At 42.9% G+C, this 17,155-nt stretch overlaps 1 protein-coding gene across 2 annotated transcripts in view; it reads left to right on the top strand.

Moving 5' to 3' along the window:
* The window catches only part of RHAG (Rh associated glycoprotein), a 112,672-nt gene that overhangs the window by 18,637 nt on the left and 76,880 nt on the right, over window positions 1-17,155 (top strand). For both annotated transcript variants that reach the window (XM_033939515.1, XM_033939514.1), the window contains exon 2: window positions 12,456-12,639. In XM_033939515.1, coding sequence (XP_033795406.1) covers window positions 12,456-12,639 — 184 coding nt within the window. The remainder of the gene's footprint in view (window positions 1-12,455; window positions 12,640-17,155) is intronic.

Here is a 17,155-nt window from a genome sequence, read left to right as displayed (position 1 = left end):
ATAATTAACATTTTCTCTGCCTTTCAGTGTGCTTTGTGGTTTGTTTGTTTTTTAATTTCATTGTTGGTTGATCATTTTGACTTGGTCATTTTAAAAGTAGCTCACAAACCCAAAAAGTGTGGGCACCCCTGCTCTAGAATGAGAAGGCATAGAATGAAGTTAAGAGGTGATAGGCTTAGGAATATGATGGGCTCAGGAGTAATCTAAGGAAATACTTTATTACAGAAAGGGTGGTAGATGTGTGGCTGCACTTTTCAAGGCTGTATTGTTTGTTCCCCTGATGAGCCAAACATTGGTGAAACATGGTCGCTTGTTGGAAAGATTGGAGAAGACGTGACAGTGTTGGAGCTTAAGTCACCTTTTGTCAGCTAAGTCCTTGAACGTGCCTCCGGTTGACTTTGCCCTTTTCTAAACCTGAGTTGTTCTGTGAGGAAGTTTTTTGCCAGTGAAAGTATCAAAAGCAGTTTTGATTTGTACCTTTTGGTTCTATACTGCTACATTAGTCTGAGGCTTTTTCTCCCTCTTTTTAGGTGCATGCTGGGTTTGAAGACGGGGGTACCTCGGTGCCACAATCACACAACATTTTGACTCATTATATGAACATATTATATGTTGTGCGTCCTTGTATAATTTGTTAACATATAAAATACATGTGCAATCCCCATTTCCTTGTCAGTATTTGCAACTGCACCTGGGTGCATATACAACGGGTGTTTAATAATTTATCTACCTCAGTAGGAAAGAAGAGTTTTCAAAAAAAATTGTGTTTTATTTTTCAATATAGTCCCCTCATAGCTCCATACATTTCATCCATTTTTCCTGCAATGGCTTTGGGTGCTGTAAAATATGGCTTGTATGAAGGAACTGCTATTATTGTTTATATCATAAGAACATAAGAAATGCCTGCACCGGATCAGACCTGGGGTCCATCCAGTCCGGTGATCCGCACACGCGGAGGCTCAGCCAGGCGTACCCTGATGCATACATTAGTCACTCGTATCCTCAATGTGTCCTGCAAGAAGATGTGCGTCCAATTTTCCCTTAAATCCTAGAGTGGTAGTTTCCTCCACCATCTCTTTCGGGAGAGAGTTCCAGGCGTTCACCACTCGCTGTGTGAAGCAGAACTTTCTGACATTTGTCCTGGCCGTGTCCCCTCTCAGCTTCAGGCCATGACCTCTGGTCCGAGTCTGGGTCACATTCGCCAATGTGAATAAAGCTGTTTCTTGCTCTCCATCCTTTCCCCCTGCTGGTGAGTGAGCTTGCTCCATTTTGTCGATTCCTTTTAGCAATTTAAAAGTCTCTATCAGATCCCCTCTCAGTCTTCTCTTCTCAAGGGTGAATAATCCCAGTTTTCTGAGGCGATCCTTGTAGCTCAAGTTCTCCATACCTTCTACTAGCTTCGTCGCTCGCCTCTGCACCTTCTCCAGCAGTGTTACATCCTTTTTTAGGTATGGAGACCAGTGTTGGACACAGTATTCCATATGTGCTGTATGTTTCTTATTTTTTATCTTTTAAATGAATACCAATTTAGCTCATTAATTAAGCTAGATGCTTACATTGGCTAGGCACATTGATGTAAGCGCCTAACTTTAGGCGAACCTTGTAGAATCTGTGGGTAAATGCTGTCACTTAAATATACTATGTCCCTAATGGCACCAGTTGTAATTTGTTGTAAAATGTGTGGTTCCACTGTACATGCATTTTTTTCTATGGCCTTACATACTGTACATTTTACAAAAATTCCAAGATCACTGAGCTTTTGCAGTTTCAGCTCAGACATCCCTTTTCTGATATAGCCATCCTATTCAAAACTGTGGGCTCCTTTTACTGAGCGGCACTCGTGGTTTTAGCCTGGGCAGGAGGGCTTGGTCTCCCTCCTGCCTCCATTGAGCTGGCATTAGTTTTTACGCGGGGGTTTGCGTCCGCTAATCTGCAGCGCGCGCTAAAAACGCTACAGCGGCTTAATAAAAGGAGCCCTATCTTTCACATGAAATGAACTTTTTTAACTCCGTTTAAAGCAGCCGGGAATAATATTGCTCATATCCTCTGAGGAAACAATAATGAAAAGAGTGTCAGTGCACAATGGTGGTTTGGTGTTTCAATGTACTGCAAGTGAAAAGGGCTTTCTAACATTGTCTTTCAAAAAATGTTTTGGGGCATTCCAAATGGTTTTTGTTTTTTTTAAAATAACAAACTGGTTGGGGCTGGATACTGATGAGAAACTTTTCCTAGCTGCTATTCAATACTTCCTTGTTATTGTTGGATAGCAATTGCCTTCGGCTCCCCACACCCACCATGCCCCAGTTCCTGTTTTCTTATTTAAAAATTTTCTCAATGTGGCTATCAAGCTTTTTCTATAACACTTTTTTTTTCTATAAATACAGAAATAAAAAGAGAAGAAATGATGGAATGAGGCAGTATAGTACGGTTCATAGTCAATTGCGCGCAAGACAATAGCGCGCGGACAACTTAGCGCAAGACAAGTGAGCGATACTCAAATGAACGCGAAGACAACCTAGCGTAAGACATTTGAGCGCAAGTCAATTCAGTGCAAATTATTTTCTGTAATATGCACGAGTGGGACAACTGAGCGAGAGTCATGTGAGCGCCGGCAAGTGAGCACAAGACAACTGAGCGTGAGACAACTGAGTGCCGGCAGGTGAGCGCAAGACAATTGAGCGAGAGACAACTGAGCGCCGGCAGGTGAGCGCAAGACAATTGAGCGAGAGACAACTGAGCGCCGGCAGGTACGCGCAAGACAATTTGCATTTTTGTCTGCGCGCTATTGTCTTGCGCACATTTGACTTGTCACCGTATAGTACTGATGATATTCATTAGAGAGCTCTCAAGAATTTGATGTTGCCCTACCTTTAGAACTGTATCAGGCTTTATGCATTGATAGGTTCTAAGGATATAGGGGTCCTTTTACTAAGATTTAGCACGCTCTAAACGGGAGCACGCGCTAAACAGTAACGCATCCATTATATTCTCTGGACACGTTAGCATTTAGCGTGTGCTGATATTTAGCACATGCTAAATCGGCTAGCACGCCTTAGGAAAAGAGGGGATTAGTGCTGCATATTCTTTGTTGGATTTAGGGGGAAAGTTATCAACATGGATAATTGTTAACAGGATATTTTATCACAAGTTGTGCTATTTTAGCACAAGATTTCATTACAAAAAAAATGGGACTATGCTAAAATGGCATGACTTGTGGTAAAATAACCCAACTTAATCATATCCACCATTGATAACTTTTCCCCAGTACTATCGTATTTGAGACGGTGGACCAAACCATTTTGCTATTGAATTTAAAAGGTTTTATTGTAAGTGGTAATATTTTAATTGGTTTGCTTCATTTTAATTGATGGATTACAGAGAGATATTTAGGGGGCATTTTCCATATGACGTCTAAGTACAATTTTGGACTCTTTGCTAAAAGTGGGGAACATAGCAATTTTTAAGGAGAAAAAAGCCACACAGACAAGCACAGAGTAGCTGAACAAAATGAAGCGATGGACACAGTAGATTGTGAAACCAAACAGTGCTGGCAGTGGAGACAGTACTGGCAGTTTGCCCCTTTGCTGCTTAGTCAGAGTTTGCCACCACAAGTGGCTGGAGAATCTCGATAATATTTTGCATCATTACTTGGTTTGATCTTTCTGTGTGCGATATAGTTAAAGTTGTGTTTGCGCCTGATAGATCATTAAGAGGATTAACCCCTGTTGCAGGCACAGTGTTGCCAAAATATGGCTGTGTCGGGTCCCTTCTTTTGTGCTGTTCCATGTTGAGTTGAAAAAGCTGTTATGTTCAGCCACCATAGCAATTTTTGAACCAGAAAAATGTCTTTTTGTTTCACAAATCACTTTTTCTAGACATTTATGTGCTCAGTGTGTCTATCTTTTGGCATCATTTTTTGGGGAAAAAAAAATATCTCAGGGAAAAATGCACAACAGCAAGCCATTGGGATAGCTGGGGGCCAAACATCTTAGTAGACTGCCTACACAGACATTCCAGCAGAGCAGTGGGATAGGCTAGGGAGCACTGCAGTAGACTTCACTTGAAATGTCCCAGGCACACATTTCGTCATCCCCCCCATTTATTGTATGGTGAACCCTTCAGGAAAAGCAAAACTGTACTGTGCCCAACTGTACACCACTAAAATAGCCCATAAGCCTGTAGGTGTCACTCATATGTAGGTACAGTAGATATTTTGTGGGTTTTGGAGGACTCACACTTTCTACCATAAGTGTACCAGTTAGTAGAATAGGGGCCTAGGTCCTCTTCTCTACAGTCCACTGCACTGACCACTAGGCTACTCTAAGGACCTACTTATTATATCTACTGCTGTTACAGAACCTAGTATGTACTGTCATGATCACATCTTTGGGTGGAGGGGTGGTGGTAGGAGGAGATCAATGGCCACTACTGGATTAAGAGGGGGTCATACCTTAATCTCTCCAGTCATCATCTGGTCATTTAGGGCATTGTGTTATAACTTTTGACCTAGTTTAGGTTTTATTTCATTATAGCAGAAAAATCCTAACTTTTGGGAATACCCTAATCCTACCCATTACATGACCTCTTGAAATTTGGATGAACTGCAGAGAAAACTCTGACCTTAGACATTTTTGAGAAAAAAATGCCCTTCCATTTTATGATTTTTTTCAGATGTTTTCTTTTGGAAAATGAACCCCCTTAATGTACTTACACCTTAACAGCCTGATGAGTCAGTTGAGGGGACAGGTAGATATGATGATGATTATTATTATGGCAACAACAAACAGAAAATCCAACTGAACTGCAGTAAGGTGACAAAACAGAGAACAAAGAATAGAAACTACAGTGGTGGTGCACAGAACACCAAGACTTTATTCATAAAAAACATAAAATAGTTTGTTTCCAAAAGGACTGATAGAACAGGACCCGACATAGTCCGTGTTTTGGAGAAACACTCCTTCCTCAGGGGTCTATTGTAAATAAATTAAGAGTAGTGTAAAGATATATGTTTTCTTTGAGCCTATTCAATTGACTTCTTTCTTAGCGTTATCCCGTTTGGAAGCAGAAAAATCTAAGCCCTAATGATTATAGATTAACTCCTCTACTCAGCTCTATAGCCATTACTATGCATAAGAATGTACATGTAGTTCATTTCTTTTTCTTTTTGTTTCTCCCTAAAAGTAACATCTTGGATCTAATAATTTGAGGACTTGAGCATAATTGGCTAAGATTTATCTTTGTTATTTTATTTTCTTGATGTACATATAACTGCTAATCTTGCTTTCTGTACAAGTTATTCTTGGTTGTTTGATTTGAAAATCAATAAATATAATTAAAAAAAAGAAAGTAGTAAGCGTGTTGAAACAAATCTGTGCAAGTTGTGACATGTCTCAAGGTTACTCATGCACAGTTGCCACTCACTGTAAGTCTAAAAACAAAAAACAAACTGCAGACTCCTATGTACCAGATGCAGGCAATGTTTATTATACCAAATATTTTATGCAATTGAAAATACCACCTTATAACAAACCAAGGGACCTGACACGGTCCATGTTTCGGAAAACACTCCTTCCTCAGAGGTCCATGGTTGCTAAGGTATAAAGTTAACCGCAATAAAAGGTATAAAACTTCAAGCTGTCTCGGAGAGCGCCGGCAATGGCAGCACTTCATACAAACTTTGGCTGGTGATACTGCAGTATTCGTTGGTTTTCTTTGTGTTGTGCTCACTGTAAGTCTAACATCAAAGAGACAGGATGTCAGGAGAGTTCCTGTGTAAATCAAGAAACTGCTGGATTTGGAACACCGTTCAGTGATAAATTTTTTCACAGAAAAAGGGAAAAAAGCCAAAGAAGATCCATGGACGCATGGCTACAGTTTATGGTGAGTCTGCCCCATCATCCTAAAAAGTAATTCACACTGGATGGCCTTTGGAAACAATTTCTACAGAAATGTGCAAGAAAGTTGAGGAATTAATTTTGTCAGACAAATTAAGGTTTCCCAAATAGCTGAGGAAATGGGCAATTCAGCAGGTACAGTTTGGAGAATAATTCTTGAAAAGTTGGGCATGTCCAAGGTTAGTTCAAGATGGGTTCCAAGAATGCAGATGCCATGTTAGAAGGTCATGAGGCTCCTGCACTGTCAGGAGAACTTGGAGATTCTCTGTGAAGACCAAGTGAATTTTTTTTCATCATTTGGTGACTGGAGATGAGACTTGGGTGTCGGAACGGGGATGGTCACAGGGGCCGTGACCTCCCCCAAATTTAGCCCTGGTGGTCCAGAGGTGCAGCAGGCAGGAGTAAGTTTTCCACGCTCCTGCCCGCTGCTAACCTGGTGGGTGTTGGTAACCGCAGGATGCGTTTTCTTCTGCCGCTCAGCGGCAATGAGCATGAGCGTTCTTTGGCGCTTCTTCTTGGCACTGAGTGGCTTTTTGATTTCTGTGGTATTTGAGTGGTCAAGAGGACATAGAAATTAAATGTCATCCATATATATAAAGAGGGTGAATTCTAAAGATTGAGCAAGTGTTAGAAGACATGTGAGAAAGATATTAAACAATATCAGAGTAAGAATGGAGCAATGCGGTACTCTGCAGGATAGAGAGAAGGTTTTGGAAGAAGGTCCCTGAAAAAGTATGCAGTAGGTACAATTGCTAAATGAAGATGCAAAACAGTGATAGACTTGTGTTGGAGTTGCCAATGTGTTTAGGGCTGAGTAACATCAAATCATAATTGATGGTATTGAAGACTGCGGAGAAGTCTAACGATAATAGAAGGGCAGATTGGCAGTTGTCGAGATGGTAGTGGGCATATGTAATCATATCAACCAAAGTGTGTTCCAAAGAATGGTGGTACGATGAGGATGAAGTGTATTTGTTTTTTCTAGAAAATCAGTCAAGTGTTAGAAGACTATTCTTTGGCTATTTTTGTTTGAAAATTAAGGTTGAAAATGAAGCAATAGTTTTTATAGGTGCTTAGTCCCCCTTCTGCTGCTGCTGTCACTACCACCCCTGCCCCCTGCTCCCCCCAGTTCAAGCCCCACTAGTCAAAGTTATTCTCTGCTGAGCCAGGGGTCACACTACCTGAGGAGCAAGGAAGCAAGTAGGCTGTTCCATCCTCCGACACCAGCACTTCTGTGCATGCTCAGTTCAATTGCATGAACTGAGTATGTGCAGAAGTGCCAGCATCGGCAGCTGGAGCATCCCATCAACTTCCTGCTACTTAGACAGCATGGGTAGGGCTCAGTATAAGAGTAACTGGGGATCACTCCTGCCTCAACTATATGCTTAGACCACCAGGGACTGGAGTAGGGGAGCTCAAGAGGAAGAGCAACAAATGGGACAAAGCACAAAATATTCAGCTTCCACTGAAAACACATGGTCATGTTCAAACAAAGCCAGGCAGAAAAGGATTGGACCAATTCCGGTGCCATAATTGAAACCCAAAACAAAATTCAGTCAGCCTCTGCTCCAGATCTTATACTGTAGGTATGTTATATTGTGAGCCCACCGGGACAGATAGGGAAAATGCTTGAGTACCTGATTGTAAAACCGCTTAGATAACCTTGAAACTTGCTCTCACATTTTCATGCTAGAAAGTTAGTAAAGCAAATCCATTTTCAAAATTTGACAAAAGTTAATCTCTAAAGACTAGATAGTCACTTTCACTGTTAGCAGAGTGAAGGCAGAGAGAAGAAGATAGATTAGTTTCTCAATCAGCCTGCTAATGCTTGGATGGTGGAAGGATCAAGAGAGCTGCAGGAGCTAGGATTGACCTGCAAAGGAAATAGGAAGGGCGAGGCCTGAGGAAAGGAAGCAGAGGCAGGTACATAAGAACATAAGAACATAAGAATTGCCATCTCCGGATCAGACCCATGGTCCATCGAGTCCGGCGATCCGCACACGCGGAGGCCCAGTCAGGTATACACCTGATTGTTCTAATCACCCATATCCCTCTATGCCTCTCATAAGGAGATGTGCATCTAATTTGCCTTTGAATCCTAGCACAGTGGATTCCTTAATAACCTCCTGTGGAAGAGCATTCCATGCGTCCACCACTCGCTGCGTAAAGCAGAACTTCCTGACATTTGTCCTGGACTTGTCACCCCTTAGCTTCAAACCATGTCCTCTTGTCCGTGTCACATTGGACAATGTAAATAATTTGTTTTTCTGCTCTATTTTATCGATGTCTTTCAGTATTTTGAACGTCTCTATCATGTCCCCTCGCAGCCTCCTCTTCTCAAGGGAGAACAATCCTAGTTTCTTGAGTCGTTCCTCATATTCCAATTTCTCCATACCTCTTATTAGTTTCGTTGCTCGTCTCTGCACCCTCTCCAGCAGTTTTATATCCTTCTTTAGGTTGGGAGACCAATGTTGTACACAGTATTCCAAGTGTGGTCTGACCATTGCTCTATAAAGGTCCTGAAGTTCTCCTGCCTTGTCTCTTCAATTTTTATTTATTTATATGATTGTGTTTCTGATTTATAGGCCACGTTTCTGAGAAATCAACACAGAGTGCAAGAGAATATCAATAATCAGTAAAGAACAAGGCAATAATATGACCAAAACAAAAACAAACTGCATGCATATCAAAAACAGACATGTGCAGATTCTAAATCTGTAATAGAACACCAGAATACATTAAAAAACAGAATAACCTAAAAATAAAAACACTGGAGAAAATTCTATAACTGGGCTCCACACTTTAGGCACCTACTTTACACAGGCTGTAAGCCTATATTACTTATTTATTTATTTAAAAAATTTATATACCGCATACAGGTATAATTGCAGTTATACAGTAGAATGCTAGCATAGGTTTACACCAACATCTAGGCTAATCTGATTTTCTATATCACACATTTCCAGAACAGTTTCAAGGTGATTTACAAGCAAAGAGACCCATATAGCACATGGGGAAATTACAGAATCATGGACATGATAATTACAATCAGTTACCTCCTAACATCAAATCCCTTGATGGACTTTTGAGCTTTAGGAAAGCAATAAAAATCTACCTCTTTACCTGACCCCTCAGGATAAGCTAGCATTCAGACTGTTATACCCAAACCACTGTATTCCTAATAGATGATCAATTGACTCTCTCCCTGTGCACACACTGACTGTGCATGTTTCAGGCTCTGCTAATCCAGAACAATTGAACTATACATACTACACGGTGCCCTAGAGCCTTAGTCTTCCGTTCCCTGTTGTTAATTGTTATATGTCTTGTTTGTTGTTATGTAAGTTACCATGTAAACTGTTCTAGGCTCCCTGGGAAGGACGGGATATACATCGAATTAAATAAATAAATAAGTCACACAAGTAAATACTGAGTCAGTACTGTAGAGTAGGTTTACAGTGATATTAGTGTGCTAGAGAGAGTTAAGTGGTTGAATGCCATGACTGAGACAACTGAATGCTTTTCATGGGTTAATGAATAAGTTATATTGCTGGTCGTAAGGATCTGTCAAATAGGAATATTTTGATTTTTTTTTTTCAAAAATCTGAGGTAATTCGCCTCAGTTCTGACAGACATAGATAGGCCATTCCAGGTTCTAGTAGTTATGTATGTGAATAGGGAGTTAAATAATTGCTTGTATTTGACTCCTTTGGAGGATGGAATGATCATTTGGTGTGTTTCGTGGGTTCTAGAAGATGAGGAAAAAGGATTTAGAAAAGGTGGATTATTGACTCTGATGTGTTAGCATGAAGGGAATGAAACATTATGCATGATAGCTTGGAATGTTATTTCTGCATTTCTTGGTAGCCAGTGAAGTTTGCGATAATAATCTGATATGGCATCATATTTTTTAAAAATTACATTTACTCCAGGTCTATGGCTAGCATAAATAGTAGCACCTAAACGCTACATTTATGAGGGTTATGCAAAGTATTCTATAGGTTAAAATGTAAATATCAGCCCCCCCACCTCTGCCCTGCCCTTACCCCTCGCCTGTAAATACCCCTTAGAGTTACACACTAAGCCATTTTATCACATGATCATAGAATAGCAGTTGGTCACTCCACTGCTATTTATGTGCATAAATACTAATATTTTATGTATTTAAGTGTGCAACAGGCACTTAAATTTAGGCCACTGGTTATAGATTGTTTTTTGAATGTCTGAGCAAAGAGTCAGGTTAGTTTAGTTTATTGAGCATTTCATAGGCTGCCTTTCAAATAAAATCAAAGCGGTTACCGATCAAATGTATAAATGTGAGAAAATCTTGATTTCGGGATCTGGCTACCAAGCTATGGTAAGTGCTAGCATGCCCTTACTGCAGCTTAAAATGGCTTAGACCCAGATGCACTAAAATCAGCGATCATCGCTAAACCAGTTTTGACTGCTTTAGTGATGACCTGATGCACAAAACGGCTCACCACATGTTTTTCCCCTCGCTCGCCCATTTTCCGATCTAGACATAAAAATTTGCCAAAACCCCATGCAAACTAGCCAAGTGATTGATGCACTAACATCACTTGGCTATGCACATAAAAATACCCCAAACACCTGGGGTTTTAGAAATCCAAAAAAGCGACTGGTCAAGACCTTTTGCCTACCTGTCTAACCATAGTTTAGCCTTTTTTAAAAAAAAAAAAGAAAGAAAAGGACACAGATGCTGTGTGTGTTACATATGGACAATATCTGCCCTCCCCGATGTCCCCCTGATGAACCAGTACCAGCACCGGGAACCGGCCTCCCCCCTCCCCCCGAGGCAGCAAAACAGCAAGAGGGATGCCCACTTCCTCCTACCATACTGAGTGCAGCATGCGTGGTAATTTTCAAATCAAAATGTCCTGCTGTAATTTTCAAAGCTGTGAAGCAGTTTGCACACACTAAAAAAATATTTTATTGTAATTGCGGGGGATGTGCCTGGGGTAGAGAATAGGCACTTATGGGCTAATCAGTTAACACATCTATATTACTGTGTGTAGATTAGTGCTGGATTAGTGCATGTGCCCTTCCACTTACAAAATAGGTGTCAGTAAGTGCTCATATGTTAATATTTTTAATGGCAGTGTGCTAGTGGCATAATAAGTGCATGGCCATTAATTTAAAAAATAGAAAAATCAACCATTTTTTGGCTGTGGTAAAAATGGCCTTAGTGTGCAGGAAACACCCATGTAAAAGTACGCTGAGGTCACTTATCACAACGGGTGTTTTTTAAATTGAGATTTATTAACTCCTTTTCATGAAAAGATTCAGCCAAAGTGGTTTAAAATACAGGACATTGAATAGTAATCAGTTACTCTTAAATATTTTCCCTATCTGCTCTGGCAGACTCACAATCTAACTGTGGTACCTGGGCTAATAGCATGTTAAGTGACTTGGTTACTCTGATAACATATTGTTCTATTCTTTTAAAACATGCAATGAAGGAGTGATTAAACATATAATTATTTTTCATTACGTAGAAAACCCATATTGCATTGTGTATGGCTTGTAAAAATTGAAAGTGGGAGGAAACAGCCTTAGAGCCCCCTCCAATGAACCAAAAAGTTAAAAAATATGTAGCATCAGGATCCAGGAACCTAATTAGCATAAAAAAACTTCCACACTGTTTCATTTTCAAGCATTTAAATTTCAAGCATAGCTTTAGAAAACTTTCTCAATATCGCGAGATACTTATCTCACTGTTGAAGAGCGGCGATACCAACGGTGTCAAGGCCACCTCAGGGTGTGCCAGAGTTCATCAATTCTTATACATTTTACTCAGATCGCAAACCAGCGTTTCTGTGTCACAAAGACTTGCCCAGAGTCACAGGGAGCATGCTGGGTTAGTAAAAGGATCTCATAAATCAGTCCTTCTAGGAGTTTGATCATTTTGAAACAGACGCATGTTGGAGGGCACTCATAAATAGCCTTATTAAGTAAAGGGTTTTTTTTTTTTCTATTTATAATATTTTGCATTCTTTTTTTTATTGTAAGAAGATGTGAATTAGCTATGCAAATAAGTTCTGTTGGGCTATTGTGCATTGCTGTTTCCTTGCAAATGAAGGAGTCCTTTAACTAAGGCACGCTAGCTGTTTTAGTGTGCGCTAAGGGTTCCTTTTATCAAGCAGCGCTGGCCAAAAAACTACTGCCTGCTCAAGGCAGGCGTTAGCGGCTAGCGCAGCCGGCGGTTTAACGTGCACTATTCTGCACGTTAAACCACTAGCGCGGCTTGATAAAAGGAGCCCTAAATGCTTACATGTACATTATAGTCTATGGACGCGTTAGAATTTAGTGCGCGTTAATATTTAGCGTGCACTAAAACGGCTAGCACGCCTTAGTAAAAGGACCCCGAAGTGAAACCGACCACCATTATAAGCTTGGTAGGTCAGTGGAAGAGGTAATAAGACATCATAATACACTAAACTATGCACTTGTAAGTATTCTTACCCCTTGCCTTGATGTCATAAATCCCTCTCAAATGAACATAAAAGTATGGAGGAAATACATGTTTGTTTACTTTAACAGTATTTCAAGATGTCCACGTGATGATCTTTGTTGGATTTGGCTTCCTGATGACTTTCCTGAAAAGATATGGATTCAGCAGCATTGGAATCAACATGCTGATTGCAGCATTCGGACTGCAGTGGGGAACGTTGATGCAAGGATTCTGGCACCTTCATAATGGAAAAATCGAGATTGATATACCCAAGTACTTTTTTAAAATTATTTCTGTGGGTACAAATTAACAATGAGTCTGCAATGTGCTTGCAGGATTTGATAATTATCTTCCTGAAGAGAAATTAGCATTTGAAAATAGAATATGGGGCCTATAATCAAAACTTAAACACATCTAAAAACCCGTCCAAGTCGGCACTTAGACGACCTAAAACACAAGTCGTCCAAATGCCAAAAATCAAACCGATTTTCTAGACATGTCGAGGGACTTTTTAATAGAGAGCTGCACGGGGACGACGGGAATCCCGCGGGACCTGTGGGCATCCCGCGGGTTCCCCCTTCAGGTCACGGGGATCCCGTGGGGACGCCCCCTAGGGTCACGGGGATGCCCCCTAGGGTCACGGGGATCCCGTGGGAACGCCTCCGAGGGTCGCGGGGTTCCTGCGGGGCTGGATGTACTCAGTCGCGTGGCTCTTCTTCTCCCTACCTGCTCTGCTTGCAGCACAGAGCCGAAAGGAAGTCTTAAAAAAAGCCCTCCCTCCCTCCGACGTCAGCGCTGATGTCGGGAAGACTTCCGTTCGGCTCTGTGCTGCAGGCAGGGCAGATAACGAGAAGGAAAGTAGCCTCGTAGCTCGAGTGGTGAACCAAGGGAGGGGGGCGGTCTGCCCCAGGTACAGCACAGCCGGCCAGGTCCCCTTACTTTTGTGGCGCTTCCCCGACCGACCGACCGACCGACAACAGCCCCGATCCGACAAACCTCCCTGCCCTGTAGCCGCGAATCTAAATTACCTTCTTACAGCAGCTGTAAGAAGGTAATTTAGATTCACGGTTAAAGGCAGGGAGGTTTGTCAGACTGGGCCTGTTCTGTTGTCGCTCGGGCGGGGAAGCGCCACGAAGGTAAGGGGGCAGGGAGAGAGAAAGGGAGGAAAGGTGGAGTGGAGAGGAAAAGACGCTTAAGGGAAATGGGTAAAACTGAGGGTGGAGAAGGATGCTGAAAGCACATGGGGAAGACAAAGGGGTCCAATAAAAGGATCATCATTTTTTATTTCTAACCATTTATCAAAACAGCTACAATACTACTTTATCCTAAAGCAATAAAATAAAATAAATATTATTTTTTCCTAACTTTGTCAGGTGGTTTCTGCTTTCCTCATCTTCTTGTCATTCTCTTCCTTCCATCCACTCTCAGCCCCTTCCAGAAACTGTCTGTCTCCCCCTGCCATCTCTCCTTCTTACCCCCCCCCCCCCTTTTGACTGGCATCTATCATCTTCCCTCTGTTCCTCTCATGGTCTGGCATCTCTCTCCTTCCATCTCTACTTCCCTCCCCCATGTGATTTTTAGCATCTCTCTCTTTTTTCTCCAATTAGATCTGATATCTCTGTCTCCTTCCCTGTTCTTCTCTGACATCTCTCTCTCCTCTCTCTTCCCTTTCCTTTTCTTCTCTGGTCTTCTTTCTCTATTTTCTGCCTCCATCTAAATTAAATTTTTTCTTACTATTCAGTCCTCAGTTTCCCTCTTTTCACTGTGTCTACTCACAGCTTGCCACCCCTTTCCTTCACCCCTCCACTATCTCACTAACTCTATCTTCTTCCCCCCATCCAACATACACCCCCCATCCAGCATGTGGGAAAGCAGCAGCTGTGGTGAGGAGGTGAAGGTCCCTCACCGCTGCTGCTGCTTTCCCATATGCGCCTGACACTGACAGCACAAGTTCACCCCACTTCCATCATCTGCCCTCTTCTCCAGTCCCCACTTCCATCATCTGCCCTGCCCCCTTTTCTCTTTCCCTTAAGTTCTTCCCACTTCCATCATCTGCCCAACTAACTGCCAGTGCCACCGTCTCTCACTCTCTCTCCCGGCTCAACCCCAGTGCATGCCATAGCGATTCCCCTCCTTTTGGAGCCTCAATCTATGACTTTCTACAAACTGCAATCCATGATAATGACACCACTATCAAAAACAGAACAAAAGTAGAGGATTACTACTAGAGAATGACACGGGGAAAAAAATCTGTCCCCGTCTCTGCACCGTCCCCGGCCCACCATCCTCTGCACCGCCCCGTTACCGCCGTTCCTTCACCGCCCCGTCACCGTCACCGCCATCCCTTTCACCGCCCCGTCACCGCCACTGCCATCCTATTCACCGCCCTGTCACCATCCCCGCAGCATCCATATAAGCCTTAGTACTGCAATATTTAGCTTATTCCTTTCTTATAAATCAAAGTTCTGGCTGCTGAACTAGAGAAAGAGATGTTCAGCTGGCAGGGCTTTGTTTATAAATTTTTATCAACACAACTAATATACTACTTTATCCTAAAGCAAAAAATAAATAAATAAATATAATTTTTTTTTCTACCTTTGTTGTCTGGTTTCTGCTTTCCACATCTTCTCATTCAATTCCTTCCATCCACTGTGTGTCTTTTCTCTGTGTCTTCCATTTGCTGTTACTGTGCCTCTCCCTTCACCCCCTCCCACAATTGGTGTAGCACCCATCTTCTTCCTTCCGCTCCCCCATAGTCTGGCATCTGTCTTTTTCCCTTCAAGCGTCTTCTCCCCACTCTGCCTTCCACATTTCCCTTCAGGGTCTGTTCCTCTCTACCCTCTTTCAATGTCTGTTCTATTCCTTTCCACCACCACCCTTCCCTCCCTCCTTTACCATCTGTTCCTTTCTACCACCCTTCTATCAGTCCCTCCACCATCACTAGCCTTAGTTTGCCGGCTTTCTTTTTCGGCGACCGGCACGCTTTCAAAGAGCCGCACACGCGCAGCTGCTCAAAGTTCAATCTTCTGCTCTGCTGCAACATCCTGTTTCTGGTTGGGTCAGAGCAGAAGATTGAATACTGAGCAGCCACGCTTGCGTGGCTCTTTGAAAGCGTGCCGGTCACCGAAAAAGAAAGCTGGCAAACTAAGGTGAGGTGGAGAGAGGAAGCTGGTTAAACGATCGAGCCGGTGGGCGGATGGGGGCTGCGGGGACTGCGCGATCCTTGATGCCTCACTGCGGTGACAAGACCATTCACCGCTCCACGGGGCGGTGAATGGCCTTGTCCCCGTCCCCGCAGAGGCTGCTATTTTTCATTCCCCGTTTTGGCGGGTTAGCCGCGGTTAAACGCGATAGCCGTAGGTAAACCACCACCGTGTCATTCTCTAATTACTATGATGTCTTTCAACCACTGCAAATATGTTTATTCAAATTGAAGCTTTTACCCTTTTTGGCTCTTTTTGCTGCATGACTCCACCTTTTAGAAGTTTCAAACCTCTGACCACCCCCACGCTGCTCCTGCTCCTACTTTGCCCACAGCTCTTTTTAACCCTCTTATACTACCCCACCTCCCCACACCATGCCTTTGAATTCACCGCTGCAGCTGGTAGATGGTTTCATGCGGCTTCGTTTGATCCTGACACCCTTCATTGTATCCTCTGCAATCCACATTAGGCTCAGGTTCAAACTTCTGCCTGTCTGAGACAGGGCCCCATCTCCCTCCCTTCCTCTCACCATCGCGTAGGTCAGTCACCACTCATCTGATTTTTTTTTCTTCAACGGCGACGGGCCCCTGGGAAAGATTGGCAATGCAGACCCCCCCACCTGCCCCGCATCAGCGGCAACCATCCGTTCTGTTGCAAGAAGTGCTGCTGCTTGGCCAAAGCTGCCCTTTGACATGAACCACCCAGGCAGACACAGGAAGCTGCATCAGAGGTGAAGCTTTGGAATGAGCACCACTTGCAACAGAATGGTTGCCATCGATTCCGGTGGGGAGGGGGGAGCCCACATTTCCAATCTTTCCTGGGGGCCTGTCACCTTTGAAAAAAAAAAAAGCTGAGTCCTCTTCTTGTTACTTCTTCCTTCAGCGGGCCCCCTGGCACATGCCTCCTGGCCCTACCCATTAATCCGGCCCTGTGTGTGCCCAGAGCTAAAAGAGGCATATCTGTAGGAGTGGTTAGAGCGAGATGTGGGCCAATCTAGACTTACCCCCTGTTTTACTAAGGTGCGCTAACCGATTATCGAGTGCTAAACGCTAACATGTCCATAGACTAACATGCACACATTAGCGTTTAGCCCACGCTAATCGGTTAGCACACCTTAGTAAAACAGGGCCTTGGTCATCCTGCAGGGATAATTGAAGGTTTTACTAGACATCCTGGACAGAATTTAAACGTGAGTTAAATGATGTAAAAACTGGTATGTGTGGAAAAGGTATCCAGAGTGACCGGATAACCACTGCAGAGAAAGTAAAGACCCCTACACATTCCCCCAGTATTCACTGACCCCCTCACACACCCACAAAGATTGGAATAAAAACGTACATACCTGTCTCCAGAATATCAACACCTGGTATAGGAAAGCCTAGTAGAGCTGCACAGAGGTGTCTTAAATAGCCTTCGGGGTGGGCAAGTGAACCATAGAGAGGAGGATCCAGGCCCATAGAAACATAGAAAAATGACGGCAGAAAAGGGCCAAAGCCCATCAAGTCTGCCCACTCTAGTGACCCTTCTCCTCTCACTACATTTATGGTGGAACATGTGTACCCCCCAAACCTAATCTACTGCCATAT

This window comes from Geotrypetes seraphini, chromosome 3 (assembly GCF_902459505.1).
Source record: "Geotrypetes seraphini chromosome 3, aGeoSer1.1, whole genome shotgun sequence".
Taxonomy (NCBI): Eukaryota; Metazoa; Chordata; class Amphibia; order Gymnophiona; family Dermophiidae; genus Geotrypetes; species Geotrypetes seraphini.
Note: the sequence above shows the minus strand (reverse complement) of the source record. Positions and strands in the feature narration are given on the sequence as shown.